The 21,647-nt window shown below is 40.2% G+C and overlaps 1 protein-coding gene across 3 annotated transcripts in view; it reads left to right on the forward strand.

The window, feature by feature from the left end:
• Nucleotides 1-8,709: 8,709 nt before the first annotated feature.
• Nucleotides 8,710-21,647, forward strand: part of AUH (AU RNA binding methylglutaconyl-CoA hydratase) — a 202,921-nt gene continuing 189,983 nt past the window's right edge. For 2 of the 3 annotated variants that reach the window (XM_088838161.1, XM_088838162.1), the window contains exon 1: nucleotides 8,710-9,022. In XM_088838161.1, coding sequence (XP_088694287.1) covers nucleotides 8,761-9,022 — 262 coding nt within the window. In that variant the 5' untranslated portion in view covers nucleotides 8,710-8,760. The remainder of the gene's footprint in view (nucleotides 9,023-21,647) is intronic. The other variant, XM_088838160.1, reaches the window with a different exon arrangement.

The raw sequence follows: 21,647 nt of genomic DNA on the forward strand, positions 1-21,647 counted from the left end.
ATTGGGACTTCCCTGTGGTTAAGAATCTGCCTGCCAACACAAGGGATATGGGTTCAATCCCTGGTCAGGGAAGATTTCACATGCTTGGAGCAACTTAGCCCATGCACCACAACTACTGATCCCCCATGCTGCAGCTGTTGTAGCCTGCTCACTGTGCAGCCATGCTCCACAACGAGATGTCCATGTACAGCAATGAAGACACAGCAGAACCATAAATACATAAATAAATGTAAAAAGGTCACCCAGATGTTTAAGATGAGAAACTTCCCTTTATAGTCTTACTTCAGTGGCTGGGGCCCGCAAATTAAACTGGCAAAAGAGATCAAGAGGAGAAAAAAGGATATTTTTCCTATGTGTATGTATACAGGAACTAACCAAAGAAGTAGTTAACTTCCTAAATGGTTAAAGTTAGAGGCTTTAGACCTAACTTAGAAGGGGAATGGGAGTGGACTTGTATGAGAAGAACAAAAAGGTTTCACTAGGCAAGACAAATGGGTTTTAAGAAAACCGAACTGAAGATAAGAACATCTGTGATAATGTTTGTTTCAGCATGTGTAAGTGGAGTGTTCTTTCCTTCTTTTTCATGGCTGTGAAACTTCCCAAAGAAGGGATTTACAGTAAGTTTAGTTTATTTTGATTTCTCTCCTGGGAGTAGACCCGCTTCCAAGATGGGGTTTATGACAGCTTCATTTCTCAGAAGCTCCTGCTGAGTCAGATAAAGGAAGCTCCGAGAAAGCTCCTTTCTACATCTGGCAAATCTCAAATATATTCAGCTTAAAATAAGGATGCTGCTGTGGATCTGGGGTAGGTGGATGCAGATCAGCAGAGCTGGTTACGGGGAACTGAAGAAGAGGAGTCTCTGCTGCAGACTCAGTCGTGTCTCCTCTAATTCATATGTTGAAGACCTAACTTCTAATGAAACTGTATTTGGATGCATGGCCCTTAGAGAGGTAATGAAGATGAGTAACATCAGAAAGGTGGGGCACTAATTCTATAGGACTTAAGAGAAGAAGAGGCAGAGACATCAAGGAAGCATACATACAGAGGAGAGGTGGACATAGCTATAAGGTGACCATCTGCAAACCAAGGAGAGAGGACACACAAGAGACCAAATCTCTGGACACTTTGATATTGGACTTCTAGCCCAGTTTGTGGTATTTGCTATAGCAATACAAGTTGACTAATAAACCCTCTTTAGATTTGGGCTTCCCTGGTGGGGAAGAATCTGCCTGCAAGTGGGAAACCTGGTTCCATTCCTGGGTCTGGAAGATCTCCTGGAGAAGGGAATGGCTACCCACTCCAGTATTCTTGCCTGGAGAATTCCATGGACAGGGGAGCAAAGAATCCGACACAACCGAAGTGACTGAGCACACAAATGCAGACTCCTTTACAGATGTAGAGGTCAGAATCAAATTCTTACCTACTGGGAAAGAGTCTAAGGAACAAAACACAAGAACCCCAAGACCTGAAGAGAATGGGCTAAACCACAGCTTTCCAGTTACACTCTGACAGAGCAGAAGCTTTTTTTACCTGATTGAGAGGTAAGAGAGAGATGCTATAACTTTGAGGGCTAAGAGAGGTAAAGAGTAATGGGATTGGCCTTCAAATCTTAGAGTTTTATGCCAATTTTCATCCTAGACATGCTAACAGCCAAGCAGAGATTTATTGTTTAGTGGGGACGGCATCATTTAAACTTTCCCTGGGTCTGTCTGGGAGAACGTGATGCTGGAAGGGAACTTCAGAGGATCCAAGGGGCAGGGATAGAAAAACAGAAGAGAAAGCTGGGTGAGAGGCATGGAGGTATTCCAGAAGTGTCCAAGACCAAGTGACCAGGGTAGACTCCAGCTCAGTTCAGAGCAGCACAGACTTATTGGTTTTGAATTAGGGTCCAGGTGGACTGTGGCATATATCTTTTGTCTTAGTAATTAAAAAAATGTTACAACAGTTTTAGACTTATGGAAAAATCAATAACAGAACAGATAGTTCCTATATACCCTACTCTGAGTTTCTCCTGTTATTAATATCCTACTTTAGTATGGTACATTTGTTACAACCAATGAACCTATATTGACATGTTGTCAAGTAAACACTATACTTTATCTGGATTCCCTTAATTTTTACCTAATGTTCATTTTCTTTGCAGGATCCAGCCAGGATTCCATATTCCATTTAGTCATCATGTCTCCTTAGGTTCCTTTCGGCTGCAACAGTTTCTCAGACTTATTTTTGATTGTTTTGACAGTTTTAAGTATTGGTTAGGTATTTTGGAGAAAGCCCCTCAATCGGGATTTGTCTGACATTTTTAATCAATTAGTATGTGGTTATGGGTATTGGGAGGAAGACCATGGAGGGAAGGTGCCATTCTCATTACACCATATCAAGGGTACATATTAATTCTGTCAGTATGGCTTACTGCTATTGATTTTAACCTTGATCGCTTGGCTGTGGTGGGGTCTGTCAGGTTTTTCCACTGTAAAATTAGTCTTTCTATTCCCCTTTCCACACTGTACTCTTTGGAAGAAGTTACTGCATGCAGCCAACATTAAGTAATGGAGAGTAATGTACTTCCTCCTGAGGGCAGTGTCTACACAGATTATCTGAAATTCTTTTGCTTGGGAGATATGCCTCTTCTCTCCTATTTATTTATTTAATCATTAATTTATACCAATAAATATCCAATATTCATGGATATTTATTATATGCTTTGGCTCAGATGGTAAAGTGACTGCCTGCAATGTGGGAGACCCGGGTTCGATCCCTGGGTCGGGAAGATCCCCTGGAGAAGGAAATGGCAACCCACTCCAGTACTTTTGCCTAGAAAATCCAATAGACAGAGGAGCCTGGCAGGCTAAAGTCCATGGGGTTGCAAAGAGTTGGACACGACTGAGCAGCTTCACTTTCTTTCTTTCTTTCTTGAGTTAATTTAGCAGTGGCCACAGGGCTGGGAAAGGTCAGTTTTCATTCCAGTCCCAAAGAAGGGCAATGCCAAAGGATGTTCAAACTACCGCACAATTGCACTCATTTCACATGCTAGCAAGGTAATGCTCAAAATCCTCCAAGCTAGGCTTCAACAGTAAGTGAACTGAAAACTTCCAGATGTACAAGCTAAATTTAGAAAAGGCAGAGGAACCAAACATCAAATTGCCAGTATTTGTTGGATCATAGAAAGAGCAAGGGAATTCCAGAAAAACATCTTCTGCTTCATTGACTATGCTAAAGCCTTTGACTGTGTGGATCAAAACAAACCGTGGAAAATTCTTAAAGAGATGGGAATACCAGATGCTTTACTTGTCTTCTGAGAAACCTGTATGCAGATCAAGAAGCAACAGTTAGAACCGGACATGAAACAACGGACCGGTTCAAAATTGGGAAAGGAGCACATCAAGGGTGCACATTGTCACCCTGCTTATTGAGCTTCTATGCAGAGTACAGCATGCGAAATTCTGGGCTGGATGAATCACAAGCTAGAATCAAGATTGCTGGGAGAAATAACAATAACGTCAGATATGGCGATGATACTATTCTAATGACAGAAAGTGAAGAGGAACTAAAGAGCTTCTTGATGAAAGTGAAAGAGGAGAGTGAAAAAGCTTGCTTAAAACTCATTATTTAAAAAACTAAGACCATAGAATCTGATTCCATCCCTTCATGGCAAATAGATGGGGAAAAGGGGGAAATGGTGACAGATTTTTTTTTCTCGGGTTCCAAAATTACTGTGGATAGTGACTGCAGCCATGAAATTAAAAGACACTTGCTTCTTTGAAGAAAATCTATGACGATCTTAGACTGAATATTAAAAAGCAGAGAATCACTTTGCCAACAAAGATATAGTCAAAGCTATAGTTTTTCCGGGAGTCATGTACGGATGTGAGAGGTGGACCATAAGGAAAGCTGAGTGCTGAAGAACTGATGCTCAGACCTTGATTCTGGGGAAGGTTGAGGGCAGGAGGAGAAGGGGGTGACAGAGTTTGAGATATTTGGATAGCATCACCAACTCAGTGTTTGAGCAAACTCCAGGAAATACTGAATGACAGAGAAGCCTAGTATGCTGCAGTCCATAACATTGTAAAGAGTTGGACACGAATTAGCAACTGAACAAAGAAGTACGCATTAGAAAAATGTCAGGATGTGGAGGAATAAAAAAGACTGTTAGATGAGAGCTACCTAGTGGCAAGTTCACAAATGCTGTAAACCAATGATAGTAATTCCTGGAGGAGGAAATGGCAACCCACTCCAGTATTCTTGCCTGGAAAATCCCTTGTCCAGAGGAACCTGGAATCCATAGGGTCACAAACAGACACAACTGGGTGACTCAGCACACAATGGCAGTAGTTGGAGTATTAACAGAATATAGCAACACTAGCCTTATCTTTCTCTTCCAACTGATATTCATTGTTCCCAGACACATCTTTTTCTGAAAAGCAGAAAGAACCAAAAGAAATTAAATTTTACTGGACACCTTAACATTGTTAAGAGGCTGTACAAAACAGTGATTAAGAACATGGGGACTGAGGTTATATATATCAGGGTCCCAATTCCAGCTTCATGACTTATTAGCCATAAAGTTTGGTAAGTAACTTAATCTCAGTGTCCTCATCTGCAAAATGGAATAATAATACCAACTTGGAAGCTTTCTGGCCATTAAATAACATACCTAAAATCTGAAATGGACTAAAAAAAGCAGCTGATAAATGGTGGTTAACTTTATCTATTATGATCCCATTTCCCTGTCAAGAGCTTTACATACTTATCCCATCAATCCTATTAAATGGACATGATCTATTTAAAAAAAACAAAATTTAACTGAGTAAATTTGAAGATCTAGTCGGCTTTATAAAATGATTCATGAATTGGGCAGCATCTCCTCTGGCAAACAAAGAGCTACCCGGAGAGGTTACACAGCAAAGAAGGTTTTTATAGAAAAGATGGCAGGATGAGGAAAAGACATTATCAGCAAAGAAAAAATAAAATTTCATTGCAGGACAGTAAAAGTTGAGGTGATGCTGGCTCCTCACTGGCTGAGCTGTGGTGTTTTCCATTGGCTTGACTTGTTGGGCAAGAAGGAATTTATCCTTCCTCCCCTGGGGTAGTAAAGTAGTTGTACTTCCTGTTTGCAAGTGCAAATTACTTCCTGGGGTGAGTAACTGATTAGCTTCCTATTGGGGTACTTGTCCTCTTCCTTTTGGGGTAATTGACAATGAATGGTAGGGTGTGAGAGCTCCCTCCATAGGCCTTTCAGACTGATTTTAGTTGAGATTTCCTTTTATTAACTTCCACACATACTTATGTTATTAATCCTATAAAGTGGACATAATCCTTCCCATTTTATAGATGGAGAAATTGAAGTAAAAGAATTTGTGAGGTGAAATAGGTATCATACTAGTTACACTGCAAACAAAGAAATGGAAGCATGGATTATTTAAATAATGTCTGAGTGTCTCAAAGCAAAGCAATGTGGAGATAGGATCCAAAGTCATGTCTGTCTGACCTGATATTTGGCAATACTATATTAATTATTTGGGGATTCCCTGGTGGTTCAGTAGTAAAGAACTCGCCTGCCGATGTAGGAGACACAGGTTTGATCCCTGGGTCAGGAAGATCTCCTGGAGAAAGAAATGTCAACCCACTCCAGTATTCTTTCCTGGGAAATCCCCTGGACAGAGGCGCCTTGAGGGCTACAGTCCATGGGGTCACAAAAGAGTGGTACACAACTTAGTGACTAAACAGCAACAACAACGTATTAGTTGTCACCCCTGACAGGTTGTCACGGTCATGGTCATATTTGCTATTTGCATTGATTTTTAAGAATCAATTTTCTTTACAAATGGGGATATCCCCATGACTCCTTTCAATAAGGACCAGAGTCACAACATTTAGGGAAGAAGCAAGTGTTCCCAAATGGTATTTTCTGAACTGGTTCTGTGCTCATCAAAGCCATAGGCCATCTATTTTACCAGGATTTCTTTTTAAATTTTATTTATTTATTTAAGCTGTGCTGGGTCTTCGTTACTTTGCATGGGCTTTCGCTAGTTGCAGCGAGCGGAGGCTATTCCTAATCCATGTGCTTGGGCTTCTCACTGCAGTGGCTTCTCTTTTCGTGGAGCACTTCTCTAGGTGCACGGGCTTCAGTAGTTGCAGCACGTGGGCTCAGTAGTCGAGGTGGATGTGCTCCAGGGTGGGCAGGCTTCAGTAGCTGTGGCTCACGGGCCCTAAAGCACAGGCTCAGTGGTTGTGGCACCCAGGTTTAGCTGCTCCAGTGCATATGGATTCTTCCCAGACCAGGGATTGAACCTGTGTCCCCTGCATTAGCAGGTGGATTCTTATCCACTGTGCCACCAGGGAGGTCCCTACTCCAATTTCTAATATAACACAAACAATCTATGATTAGCCTTCTGCAGTTGTCCTAATCAATCACAAATATTTTCTGAAATTGTATTATTTCAAATAGGACTGTGTCAGGTGTTCTGTAACTCCTTTATTTGAGTTTACAATCTATTGATGAACCAACATAAAGATATCAAAACAATTAGCAACTAATGTAAAAGAACAGTAAATAGATATTTAATTAGCTATTGATTAAATAATATTAAAATTAATATTTGATAACTATTATACAGTAAATAATTTAAACAGTAAATAATTATAAGTATTGTAGTAGTTGAGCTGTAAATTAAATTCTGAGTTTCTCAGCAGAAGTGAACATGATTATAAGAAAAGGGGAAAGATACCAGAGGAAGTAGCTTTTCCTTGTATTCAACTTCAAGAGACTGCAAAAGTGTTACCATACAGAAGACAGAGTAAAAGATGCCCTCAGTGACATTCTCACAGCAGACACAAAAATGGAACCCAGTTGGCTCTATCTTTTTCTTTGTATAAAGCCGAGGGTCTAACATTGGAGGCGTGCATGCTAAGTCACTTCAGTCATGACTGACTCTGCCACCCCATGGACTATATCTCGCCAGGCTCCTCTGTCCGTGGAATTTTTCAGACAAGAATACTGGAGACGGTTGCCATTTTCTGCTCCAGGATATCTTCCTGACCCAGGGATCAAACTCAAGTCTCTTGTGTCTCTTACATCGGCAGGTGGATTCTTTACCACTGTGCCACCTGGGAAGACCACTTTGATGGGCACCTACATTTTAAGTTGATATTCTGCCTTTCTGGCTGAGGGAAAGGCCTCTGTGCTCTAAATCCCACCTCTACACAAGGTTGGGCTGAGCCTCTTTGTTAAAATGGTGGAGCCAGTAAATTACTGGACTCTGCGAAGGGTTGTGCCAACTCCCTGAGTTAGTGGGCTGAAAACCCTTGTTTTTATTGGCTGTTGATCATAAAACTAAGATCATGGCATCCAGGCCCATCACTTCATGGCAAATAGATGGGGAAACAGTGGAAACAGTGGCTGACTGTATTTTTCTGGGTTCCAAAATCACTGTGGATGGTGACTGCAGCCATGAAATTAAAAGACACTTAATCCTTGGAAGGAAAGTTATGAGCGACCTAGACAGCGTATTAAAAAGCAGAGACATTACTTTGCCAACAAAGGTCCATCTAGTCAAGGCTATGGTTTTTCCAATGGTCATGTATGGATATGAGAGTTGGACTGTAAAGAAAGCTGAGTGCCAAAGAACTGTGCTTTTGAACTGTGCTGTTGGAAAAGACTCTTGAGAGTCCCTTGGACTGCAAGGATATCCAACCAGTCCATCCTAAAGGAGATCAGTCCTAGGTGTTCATTGGAGGGTCTGATGTTGCTGCTGAAACGCCAATACTTTGGCCACCTGATGTGAAGAGCTGACTCATTGGAAAAGACCCTGAAGCTGGGAGGGATTGGGGGCAGGAGGAGAAGGGGACGACAGACGATGAGATGGTTGGATGGCATCACCGACACAATGGACATGGGTTTGGGTGGACTCCGGGAGTTGGTGATGAACAGGGAGGCCTGGAGTACTGCGTTTCATGGGGTCGCAGAGTCGGACACGACTGAGAGACTGAACTGAACTGAACTTCATGCCCTTCCTGAATTCTCTATGTTACTAATCACTTATGTTTACAGGCACGTTTAACTAATAACCCACGACTCTTATAGGGCTTTCCTGGAGGCTCAGTGGTAAAGAACTTGCCTACCAATGCAGGAGACGGAGGTTTGATCCTTAGATGGGGAAGACATCCTGGAGAAGGGAATGGCAACCCACTCCAGTACTCTTGCCTGGGGAAATCCCACAGACAGAGGAGCCTGTGGGCTACAGTCCATGGGGTTGCAAAGAGTCGGACATGACTTAGCGATTAAACAACAATAACAAGACTCTTAACATACATGAGAAAACCGGAGTCTCAGGCAGTGCTGCTACCCTGTCAGCCAAACCTGAGACCGAACAATTTGGTTTACCTTTGCAGCTAACTCATGACCCCAGAGAGTGCAGGGAGAGGGCTCTCTCCCAGGGATTCTTGTTTTCCTAAAAATATTCCACAGTCTTGGATAATTACTTTCCCGCTGTCTTGAGTGCACAAGCTAGTACACCTCGTGTCAGACAAGGGAGGCCTGAGCGTGTGGAAAGTTCCGTCATCGGTGCTGGGCGGCGCGAGGATTCCCGGTGTGAGCCAATCAGGAGACCCCGGGGGCGTGGCTGGGCGGGGCGAGCCGGGGGCGTGGCTGGACGTGGCGGGCCGGGGGCGGGGCCTGGGCGTGCCCTGCGGCGTGCGCGGGGCCGGCGAGCGCGACGGGGGCGGGGCAGCAGCTGCGGGCCCACGCCGTAAACAGACAACATGGCGGTGGCGGCTGCCGCGGCACCTGGGACCTTGGGCACTTTGCAGGCCAGCCGTGCCCGCTTGGTGGCCGCTTGCTGCGCGCGGCTAGGCCCCAGGTGGAGGCTGCCCGGCTCCTGGACGTGCCCGCGGCTCGACTCGACGATATGGGCCCGGGGCTGGACGCCCGCGGCCGGGGGAGCGGCCTGGCAGAGGGGCTACAGCGCAGAGGTGAAGACGGAGGACGAGCTGCGGGTGCGGTACCTTGAGGAGGAGAACCGAGGTGAGGGGTGTGACCCGGGTGACCGTGGGTCCCAGGAAACGGTCTCAAGGTCGCGTGTTCGGGCTGACGTCAGTGCCTACGGAGAGGCTCGAGGAGGGGTGTCCTCCCTTCCCCCACTCACGCTTTGCAGCTATTTAGTGCTTTCCATGCCTAAAGAGGGCTTCCCTGGTGGCTCAGACGGTAAAGAATCTGCCTGCAATGCGGGGGACCCGCTTCGATCTCTGGTTCGGTCCCTGGGTTGGGAAGATCCCCTGGAGGAGGACATGGCAATCCACTCCAGTATTCTTGCCTGGGGAATTCCATGGACAGAGGAGCCTGGCGGGCTACAGTCCCTGGGGTGGAAAAGAATCGGACACGACTGAGCAACTAAGCACGTGCCTAAAGATGTACTACGGAGCAGCTTACCTGCAAAAGTGGCCCTTGGCGCCAAAGACAGAAATGCAGCTTACGCTTTCATCTCTAGATGAGCCAAGATTAATAAACCGGGTGAATGATATTTGCTTCCAGATTTCGTTCTTGCTCTGTAATTGCTTTCGGTTAACTCAGCTATGAAGGGGAGAGTTTTAGAAGCTGCAGTGAAAGTGCACTTTATTATTCTGAGTATTCGTCACTGTAAAGCTGTTCATCTGAAAAAAAAATTTCCTTTTCATTTTATCTTAGAAAGATAGTTTTGTGGACTATTTCACTTCAGTTAGACAATTTTGAGTATTTTCTTGGTTTTCCAGTTCCTTTGCTAAGCCTGGGGGAGACACAATTGGGGATGGTATTGATGTTGCCCTTGAGCTCCTTTAGTGGGAGGAGACAGATGCTTTAGCAAAATAATACAGTGGGAGGAAGGGTTATGATCCAGCGTGTGTGCCAGTCGGTCGGAATGCTGTTAAAGCCCAGCTTCTTTCACTTGCCTTGTTGGGAGAAGCTAAATGGATCACGAAGGGTGGAAATAGCCGCGTGCCAGAAGGGTAGTCTTTGAATTTTGGCATGCAGTTATTGAGCACCTATAATCTGTTAAACAGAAGTGCAAAACAAGTTAAGTCATGTTTGATATCTTTAAGCTCCTAATATATCGAGAAAGATACTGGTGATTAAAAGATTATGCTAACTTTAAAGGCTTGATGAGAGCAAAAGGTGGTAATACCCGCAAGAGGCATATTATCAGCTATATTCAGTGAGATTGGAAGATTCCAGAGGGGAGGTTCTGAGGGTCAGGTTAGGATTTTGCCAGATGCATATGCTGTCCAAGGTGTTCCTTGCAATGGAATTTGACATTACTGAGGCAAACTTCTCTGTGCTTCAGCTTTCTTATGTGTAATATAGAAAAAGTAATACCGACTTTGTATGGCTGCTGTGGAGACTAGATGGGAGTGTGATATTAATTGCCCACTAAGTATCAATCTCACTCTCAGTGGGTGCTCTGAAGTATATGATGAGTTATTTCATTAATTTATTATTCCTGACAGAAGAGCACGGTTAAAGGCATGGCATATGAACATGTATGCTGTTCTGGGGAAATGACAGGGCAAATGTGGTTGCAGTATGGCATGACAGGCAGAATACTGAGAGATTCAGCAGGAAAGTAGATTAGCACTGGAGTGACTAGAGCCGTGAATCCTCCCATCTTTTGGGTAAGCTTAGTCTTGTCAGGATTTTAGTTACATTAGGTATACGAACAGTACATTAGATACAAAAGCATCGCAGGTACAGCTAGTAATATGCACGATACTATATTTTTTTAACCTAAATAATGCACTGGAGAAGGCAATGGCAACTCACTCCAGTACTCTTGCCTGGAAAATCCCATGGACGGAGGAGCCTGATAGGCTGCAGTCCATGGGGTCACTGAGAGTCGGACACGACTGAAGCGACTTAGCAGCAGCAGTAGCAAATAATGCACACTGAAAATAAATTTTCATAAAATTTCTGAAAAGTCCTTCAGTTAGGTTTCAACTGGATCAAGGGAAAGAAATCAGAGTATAAATTCAGAATGTTTTCAGTCATTTGAAATGTAAAAATCAGCTATTAGTAAATACAGTTTTTTAAGAAAATTGACCCGCTTCCTTTCAGGATTGGCTAGGTGACAACTTAGTTTTGTCTAACATTATATAGGCTTTGCTTTACTGTCAAACCAGCAATAAGCAGTGCAGAGAAAAACATCATGGCAAGGCTGATGGAAGTGAAGGCCTCTCCTTGGTGTCTTTGCTTCTCATTAGAGGTGAGTCCAAAATTTCGTCCTCTCAGAAGTCTGCAGGCAATATGATGACTCTACTGGGTAAGAGGAGCCCCAAACTGATCTCTGCCCTGTAGGCCTTGTTAGGCTGCTGGAGGTAGGTAAGTGCAGAATATGTCAGCTCTCATAGGTTTTCTGAGTTCCATGTTTGTAATTTGTTGCGGAATCTCAGTTAGACACCAACTTTCTTTAGTTGTTGTTTCTTGCGTCGTTGTCCAGCCTCCTCAGCGTTTAGAGCAGTGGTACTGGTTATGGTTTACAAAGGTCTCTCCTGGTTTCCTGCAGTGGCCTCTTTTATAGGTCTCCAGTCATTCTCCTTCCCAGTTTATTCTTTGCCTTGGTGCTGGAGTTATTTTTTCAAGGCCAAGCAAGAATTGCATCTCTGTTCAGTTAGAAACCTCTAGTGGCCCCTAATGTCTGAAGGCTCTCACAACTGCAGATATTTACAGACCATTCGTCTCCTTTCTGCTGCACCTAAGCCTTACCTTTTCCTGCTCTTCTGCGTCAGTGCTTCTGCACACACCTTCTGGAATGACCTGTCTCCTGTCCCTGCCAACCTTCTCCCAGTCCAACAGACTTCTACTTGTAATTGTGACCCATTTGAAAAATAGCTTTTCTGAACTTTGTACCAACTTCTGGCAGAAAGAGAACAAATAAAACAAATGCATAATGCAAGTTATTCTTAATACCTGCTCCTTCCTCATGCATTCACATCTTCTGGAGTGTTTTTGTAGTCTTCCACTGTTCTCCATGTTCTTTACCAGCACTATTCTTGTCCAGGCCTGTGTCACCTCTCAATTGGATTGTTGCAGAGTTCAGCTAGCTTGTCTTCCTACTGCTTTAACAGGTTGATTCCTTTCATGTTTTTCTCATGTTTCAAAAAATGTGTCTTCATATATTTTATGGTGTGTGAATTCTATCTCTACAGTAAAGTTCTCGATTTAGATAGACAACATGTATATTTTGAATTTTTTATTGAGATAATTCACATTATAAAATTAAAAATGTACAATTGTTTTTTAGTATTTTTATAGTATTTAGTATACCACGATCCAGTTTCAGAACATTTTTATCACTCTAGAAAGAAACCGTGTTTTCTTTAACAGTGACTCCACATTTTCAATACTCCCTCCAAACTAAGACCCATTTGTCATCTGCTTTCTGTCTCAAAGATTTTTTTTCAACGACATAATTTATTTTGGTTTTTTAAAAACATTGTTTATTTTTAATTGGAGGATGATTGCTCTACAGTATTGTGTTGGTTTCTGCCCTGTATCAACATGAATCAGCCATAGGTGTATGTATGTCCCCTCCCTCTTGAAACTCCCTCCAGCCAATAGATTTTTCTGCTTTGGACATTTCACATAAAGAAATCATATGTGGTTATTTATGGCTTTTTCACTTGGCAGTATGCTTTCAAGAGTCTCTTCTGTTGTGGCATGTATCAGTGCTTCATTTCTTTTTATGACTGAATAGTATTCCATTGTTTGGATTTTTTTGTCTGTTTGTTATTGATGTACATTTGGATCATTTCCACTTTTTGGATCTTGTGAACACTGCTGCTTAGAACATTCTGTATAAATTTTTATGGATACCCTTTTTTATTTCCACTTGGGAGTGCAATTGCTGGATCCTATGGTGATTGTAATTTTATGATTAACATTTTGAGGACCTGATAGTTTTCCAAAGTGCCTGCAGCATTTTGCATTCCCACCAGCAAAGTGTAAGGGTTCTAATTTCTTCGTATCATTACCAATATTTGGGGTTTTGATTATAGCCACTGTGTGTGTTGTGAAGTGATATCTCAGTGTGGCTTTGATTTGGACTTCCTTAATTGTTAAAGATGTTGAGCATGAGTATCTTTTCACGTGATTATTGTCCATGTGTATATCTTCTTGAGAGAAATGTCTTCTGAAATCCTTTTTAATGGGGTTGTTCTTTTGTTGTTGAATTGTAAGTGTTCTTTATATATTTTGGATACAAGTCCCTATTCAGATATATAACTTGAATATATTTTCTCCTGTTCTATGGGTTGTCTTTTCATCCTTGTTAATTTTGAAGAACCTAGGTTTTTAATTATGGTGTAGTACAATTTTCATGGAGAGAGGAGTCTGGCAGGCTACAGTCCATGGAGTTGGTCATGGCTTAACCACTAAACCAACAACTGACCAACAATTTATTTATTTATTTTTGTTGTTGAGTATCAAAGAATCTCTAGCGAATTCTCAGTTTTTTCAAGAAACTCAAATTTGATGGGCATTGCATTGAATAGGTAGATTGATTTGGGGAATATTGCATTTTTAACAGTGTTAAATTTCGCATTCCATGAACATCGAATATGTTTTCATTCAGCAGTGTTTTGTATTTTTTCAGTGTATAAGTCTTACACGATTTTTGTTAAATTTATTTCTATTTCATTCTTTTTGGATGCTACTGAAAATGGAATTGTTTTTCTTAGTTTTCAGATTGCTCATTGCTGTCCTACAGTAATACAATTGTTTTTGTATGTTGATCTTGTATCATGCAACTCTGAACTTGCTTATTTATTCTCATGATTTTTTAAATGAGTTTCTTAATATGTGTATACAAGATCCATGTCATCTGCACATAGAAGAAATTTTACTTATTCTTTTCCAATCTGGATGCCTATTATTTCTTTCTCTTGTGTAATCTCCTTCCTTGAGTCTCCATTACAGTGTAGAATAAAAGTATCAAGAATAGACATACGAGTCTTTTTCCTGATATGTGGTGAAAGCATTCATTCTTTCACCATTAAGTATGATATTAGCTATGGGTTTTTGGTAGATGTCCTTTATCAGGTTGAAGGAACCTCTGTCGATTCATACTTATAAGTGTTTTTATCTGGGTGAAAGTAAGTGAAAGCTGCTCAGTCGTGTCTGACTCTTTGTGACCGCATGGACTATACAGTCCATGAAATTTTCCAGGCCAGAATACTTTAATGGGTAGCCTTTCCCAACCCAGGGATCGAACCCAGGTCTCCCACATTGCAGGTGGATTCTTTACCAGCTGAGTCACAAGGGAAGCACAAGCATACTGGAGTGGGTAGCCTATCGCTTCCCCAGGGGATCTTCCTGACCCAGGAATCGAACCAGGGTCTCTTGCATTGCAGGCGGATTCTTTACCAACTGAAATATGAGGGAGGCCCTTATTTGGTTGAATTTTGTCCAATTCTTTTTCTGCATCTATTGACATGATTGTATGACTTTTCTTAGTAAGCCTATTATATGATTGATTATGTTAATTGATTTTCAAATATTGAACCAGTCTTGCATACCTGGAATAAATCCCACTTGATTTTGGGGTGTAATTATTTTTATACATTGCTGCATTTAATTTGGTAACAGTTTATTGAGGATTTTTGCATTTATGTTCATGAAAGATAGTGGTGTTTAGTTTTCCATTCTTGGTATATCGTTGTCTGGTTTTGGTATAAGGGAAATGCTTGCTTCATAGAATGAGCAAGGAAGTGCCCCTTCTGCTTCTGTTTTCTGGAAGAGATTGTATATCATTGTATCTGGAAGAGAAATTATATCATTTTTTTCTTTAAATGTTTTGGTAGAATTACAAGTGAAACTATCTGCACCTGATGTTTTCTGTTTTAGAAGCTTATTATGTGTTAATTACATTTCTTTAATAGATGTAGGTCTATTTGACTTACCTCTTTCTTGTCCTGGTAGATTGTGCCTTTCAAGGAAGTGGGTTTATTTCACATAACTTAGCAAATTTGTTGGCATATGGTTGTTCATAATGCTTCTTTATTATGTTTGTATCAGTGAGATTCAGTAGTGATGAATTTCTCATGTTAGTAGTTTGCATTTCTGATATTAGTAGTTTGCTTTCTTTCTTTCTCTCTCCCATGATGAACCTGGCTAGAGGTTTATCAATTTATTGATCTTTTTAAAGAACTCAGTTTTGATTTGACTGATTTCTTTTCTACTGATTTTCTGTTTTTATGTCATTGATTTCTTCTGATTTTTCATTTTTTCCCACACGTTAGATTTAATTTGTTCTTTGTTTTCTAGTTTCTTAAGGTCGAAGTGCAGATTTCCGTTGCTTAATAAGTGCATCAGTGTTATCAGTTTTCCTCTAAGCACTGCTTTTTTCTGTGTCACACATATTTTCAGTGCAGTCGCTCAGTCGTGTCTGACTCTTTGTGACCCCATAAACCACAGCACGCCAGGCCTCCCTGTCCATCACTAGCTCCCAGAGTCCACCCAAACTCATGTCCATTGAGTCAGTGATGCCATCCAACCATCTCTTCCTCTGTCATCCCCTTCTCCTGCCCTCAATCTTTCCCAGCATCAAGGTCTTTTCAAATGAGTCAGCTCTTCGTATCAGGTGGCCAAAGTATTGGAGTTTCAGTTTCAACATCAGTCCTTCCAATGAACACCCAGGACTGATCTCCCTTAGGATGGACTGGTTGGATCGCCTTGTAGTCCAAGGGACTCTCAAGAGTCTTCTCCAGCACCACAGTTCAGAAGCATCAGTTCTTCGGCGCTCAGCTTTCTTTATGGTCCAACTCTCACATCCATACATGACCACTGGAAAAACCGTGGCCTCGACTAGATGGACCTTTGTTAGCAAAGTAATGTCTCTGCTTTTTAATGTGTTATTTAGGTTGGTCATAACTTTCCTTCCAAGGAGTAATCATCTTGTAATTTCAAGGCTTCAGCCACCATCTGCAGTGATTTTGGAGCCCCCCAAAATAAAGTCAGCCACTGTTTCCAGTGTCTCCCCATCTATTTGCCATGAAGTGATGGGACCGGATGCCATGATCTTAGTTTTCTGAATGTTGAGCTTTAAGCCAGCGTTTTCACTCTTCTCTTTCACTTTCATCAAGAGGCTCTTTAGGTCGTCTTCACTTTCTGCCATCAGGGTGGTATCATCTTCATATCTGAGGTTATTGATATTTCTCCCGGCAATCTTGATTCCAGCTTGTGCTTCCTCCAGCCCAGCGTTTCTTGTGATGTACTCTATATATAAGTTAAATAAGTAGGGTGACAGTATACAGCCTTGATGTACTCCTTTCCCAATTTGGAACCATGTCCAGTTCTAACTGTTGCTTCCTGACCTGCATACAGGTTTCTCAAGAGGCAGGTCAGGTGGTCTGATATTTTCATCTCCTGAAGAATTTTCCACAGTTTATTGTGATCCACACAGTCAAAGGCTTTGGCATAGTCAATAATGTAGAAATAGGTGTTTTTCTGTAACTCTCTTGCTTTTTCAATGATGCAGTGGATGTTGGCAATTTGATCTCTGGTTCCTCTGCCTTTTCTAAAACCAGCTTAAACATCTGGGAGTTCACGGTTCACGTATTGCTGAAGCCTGGCTTGGAGAATTTTGAGTATGACTTTACTAGCGTGTGAGGTGAGTGCAATTGTGCAGTAGTTTGAGCCTTCTTTGGCATTGCCTTTCTTTGGGATTGGAATGAAGACTGACCTTTTTCAGTCCTGTGGCCACTGCTGAATTTTTCAAATTTGCTGACCCATTGAGTGCAGCACTTTCACAGCAGCATCTTTTAGGATTTGAAATAGCTCAACTGGAATTCCATCACCTCCACTAGTTTTGTTCGTGTGATGCTTCCTAAGGTTGGGGACGGGGGGGCGGTGGTGGGGACACACACATATTTTGGTTAGTTATATTTTCAATTTCATTTAGTTAGAAATATTTTAAATTTCTCTCTAGATTTCTTCTTTTACTTATATTTTACTTAGAAGTACCTCATGTAATCTCCAAGTATTTTGAAGTTTTCCAGCTGTCTTTCTGTTATTGATTCCTGGGGTTTATTTCCATTGCTATTTAGGCGCATACTTCAGTATGATTTCTATTTTAAATTTGTTATGGTGTGTTTTTTGCCCAAAATATGGTCTGTCATGGTGAATATCCATATGACCTTGGGAAGAATTAGTAGTTTGCTATTGTTGGATGCAGTATTCTATATTCAGTTAGATATAGTATTCAGTTAGATTTAGTTGATTTTTTGGTTGGTATTCAGTTCAAATATACCATTAATTGATTTTCTGCCTGCTGGATCTATTAGTGATAGAGGCGAGTTGAAATTTGCAACTGTAATGATGGATTTATTTCTCCTTGTAATTCTATCAGTTTTTAAATCATGCAAATTTAAGCTCTGTTGTTTGGTGAATACACATGGGTTATTATGTTGGAGAAATGACCCCTCCAACAGTATCCCCTTTTCTCGCTCAGACTATTCTTTGTTCTGAGACCTGCTTTCTCTGAAGTTAATGTTACCACTCCAGGTTTTATTAGTGTTGTTATTTAGTTGCTAAGTTGTGTCTGACTTTTGTGACCCCATGGACTGTAGCCTTCCAGGCTCCTCTGTCTGTGGGATTTTTCCAGGTAAGAATACTTAATTGGGTTGCCATTTCCTTCTACTGATCTTCCCGACCCAGGGATTGAACCCAAGACTCCTGCATTGGCAGGCGATTTCTTTACCGCTGAGCCACCTGAGAGGCCCCTTTTTAGTGTTAACGTTGATTATCTTTCTTCATCTTTTGATTTTTTAAATCAGTGTGTGTCTTTATATTTAAAGTGGATTTCTTGTATATGTCATATGGTTGGTCTTGTTTTAATCCACTCTTTGACAGTATCTGTCTTTTAATTAGTATATTTTAGACCATTCGTACTTAAATTGATTATTGAAATAGTTAGATTATTATGTATTTATAACTGTTTTCTATTCATTGCCCTTATTTTTTTCTTTAATTTTTTGACTTTCACTCTTTTTCTGCCAATTTTCTTCCCTCTTTTAGCTTATCAGTTGCCCTTTTTTAAAGATTTTATTGGTTGCCATGTTATTTGCAGTACATATTTACAACTAATCTACATCTAATTTTAATAACACTGTATGACTTCATAGTGGTAAAGGTATAAATGCATATTCCCATGTCTTTCCTCCCATACCATTGCTGTCATTCTTTGTACTTTTCTGTAAGCTACAGTCACCACATGCGATATTGCATTATTATTTGGAATAAGTTATCATTTAGTTGTAAGTCAGAAAGAACATTGACATTTATTTAATAGTCTGTTGTTAGCAGTAGTTGGGCTTAATAGTTCTGAATTTGTTTTCCTTTTATTGTAGAATAGAACAAATGAAAACCTGTTGGTCTTGGTCTAGACTTTTCATTATGGTGAAAAGAGAAGAGAAAGAGAGAGAAGGTACAAATATGGGATGGGGGAAAGTGAGGAGGAAACTTGTTGCACTGGATTTGAATTAGAGTTACCAGGACAAACTTATAAAAATCATAAGTATATTGTATGTATACATATTTACATTTATTTCCTTTTCTGACCATTAAAATTGTCTAAATGAAATGCTACCACGGTAGCAATAAACATATCTGATATCCAGATTTTGGTTTCTAAAGACTATTCTCCCATTGAAAGAAGCCAGGACTTTTTGGAGAAATGTCTGATTTTGGGTCTGGAGCAGGGAGTGAAAGGTGAGTCTGGAATATCTTTGTGGGCCAGAAAGCGAGGAAGTGTTCAAATAGTAAAAGGATCGTGCCTGGGCACAGCCTTACAGGGCTCTCACTGAGCATATATCTAGGGTAATTTGAACATTAATGGATTAATGAAACAGTGTTAATGGATTATATAGCACCTTGAATAAAGAATCCATGAAGCCATAGAGATTACGCAAAATAGTGTGGTAGGGAAGAACATATTTTTATAGAAGAATGGTAGGAATGATAGAAAATCACCATTTTTTGAAACCACCAAGATAAAAGTAAAGGAATTATCTATCATAGCAATGAGATACAGATGCTTTATCTTTTTCCAAGTCAGTATACAGTTGTCCCAACACTGCTTAATCATCTTTACTCCACTGTTTTGAAGGGCATTTTTATCACAAGCTGAATTTCCATACTGTTTTTCTGTTCTATGATCTCTGTAGATGTTGTTGTTCTCCATTATTTTATGATTAAAGCTGTTTTGTGTTTTGGTAGGGCCAGGTACTCACTCCTTCATCTTTACTCTTTTTTTTAAAATTTTGTTTTCATTCCTTTTCCTGCATGGTTATTTTTCTGCAAGAGTTTTGGAATATTCATGTATAATTTCAGAAAAAGGCTTATTAGTATTTTTATTGGCATTGTGTTGGATTTAAAATTAGAATATTTATGTTTTTTACAACTTAAAAACATGACGTTTCCATTTGTCTAATTCTACTTTTTTTTGTTTTAAAGGACAGTTTAAAAAGTGCCTGCCCTTAGGGCTTGCACATTTATGTTACGTGTATCCCAGGTCATCTTGCCTCTTGTCTGGTTCATAAAAATGAAATAATTTGTTTCAATGTATCTTCTAAGTGGTTTCCTTTCTCCCTCTGTTTCTCTATTTCTCTTTATAGGAAGGCTGTTGTTTCTGGATGTATTCATTTCATGTATTTTAAATAAATATGCTTTTGTTTGCAGTAGTTTTTTATTTGAGTTGGGTTTTCTAGGTTTATAATCATCATTTGTTAATGATTTTCTCATGTTTCTAAAATTTGTATATTATAAAAATTGCTGTGTGTTCTGTTCTCTTTGTATTCAAGTGAAAGATTTCTGGGTTAGTTCATTATATTTTTAGTGTTAAGTTTGCACTACTTTTATAGTATTTTAAGGAGCCTGAATTATATGTGGTTTATCAAAAGTATTCTGTTCACTGGTTTTCAATACTTTGAATATTACATGTGATTTGTTATTAAAAATAGTTAAATTATTGAGGTTTACAAAATTCTAAAGTAGCAATATGTGCTCATTGGTTAAAAAAAAAAAAAAGCACAAAAAAGCACCATGGAAGGGTGCTGCCTCTTCACTTTGAAACCCTTTTATCAAAAGTAAAGAGTTTATATTTTGAGTCCTTGTTGTGAATGATAATTTTATTCACTTCTGATTTGTGTTGCCTACATAATTATTTATATAGACAGTATCTGAACTTTTTTTGGTGTAAGGTCAGAAACTGCTGGTCTACATCTTTAATCTTCTAACTGTACAATTTCTGTCATTTGTAGCCTTAGTTTATATCATCAGAACTTTTGATCATTGCATCTTGTTCTCTTATCTAGTGCTTTATCTAGAGATTGACCTGGTGCTTTATCTAGAGATTGAATATAAATAGAGTTTGTAATGTTATTGATAATATTTATGTTGGTACTACCTTCAGTATATCTTTAGAAGCAGCCTACTTTCCATCTCTGCTCCACAGCCTATGTGATTTCTCACCTGGCTCTCTGCAGTAGCATCTTGTTTAGTATCCCTTAGCTCAGAGGTTAAAGCGTCTGCCTGGAATGCCGGAGACCTGGGTTTGATCCCTGGGTCGGGAAGATCCCCTGGAGAAGGAAATGGCAACCCATTCCAGTACTCTTGCCTAGAGAATCCCATGGAGGGAGGAGCCTGGTAGGCTGCAGTCCATGGGGTTGCAAAGAGTTGGCACGACTGAGTGACTTCACTTCACTATAATTATCATTACTTATGTTTTGGTCTATGTAGATGAAATTCACATAATACAAAATTAACCATTCTAACTTTTCAGGATGCTCATCAAATAGTTTTTAGGTTATTCCGTGTTTACAACCATCACCACTGTCTTAATTCCTTTCAAATTGCTTTCAAAACAAAGCCATGCTTCTTAGTCACTTCCTCCTCATCCCATTCTCCCCAAGGTTTCTAAAACCCACTAATCTCCTTTCTGTCTTTATGGTTTATAGAGTTTGTCTATATCAGGTACTTCATAGAAGTAGAATCATACCATATGTGATTTATGTCTGAGTTCTTTCAGCCTAATGTTTTCAGAGTTCGTCTATTTTATAGCATGTATCAGCATTTCATTTGTTTTTATGGCTGAATAATATTTCATTGAATGCATATGACTTTTTTATTTTTTAGATACAATGAGTAATGCTATTGAATACTTGTGAATAGTTATTTGTTTGAATGTATATTTTCATTCTCTTGGGTAGATACCTAGGAGTAGAATCATTGGGTCATGTGGTAACTTTAGTGTTTGGAGAAACCACCAGACTGTATGAGAGTGTATATGAGAGTTCTTATTTCTCCACATCCTTGTCAATGCTTGTTTCCTTTTTAAAAAAATTAAAGCCATCTTACTGGGCATAAAGTAATTTTTGTGGTTTTGATTTGCATTTCTTTAGTAACAAATTCATTGTCTCATTTAATTTTGGGAAAAAAAATTTTAATTTTTTAACACCAGAAACATTTTGTGTTGGTGTATAGCTCCCTGGTGGCTCAGAGGTTAAAGCATCTGCCCGCAATGCGGGAGACCTGGGTTCGATCCCTGGGTTGGGAAGCTCCGGTGGAGAAGGAAATGGCAACCCACTCCAGTATTCTTGCCTGGAGAATCCCATGGAGAGAGGAG

This window comes from Moschus berezovskii, chromosome 7, assembly GCF_049115385.1.
Source record: "Moschus berezovskii isolate FMDL1 chromosome 7, NW_MosBer_1.0, whole genome shotgun sequence".
NCBI lineage: Eukaryota > Metazoa > Chordata > Mammalia > Artiodactyla > Moschidae > Moschus > Moschus berezovskii.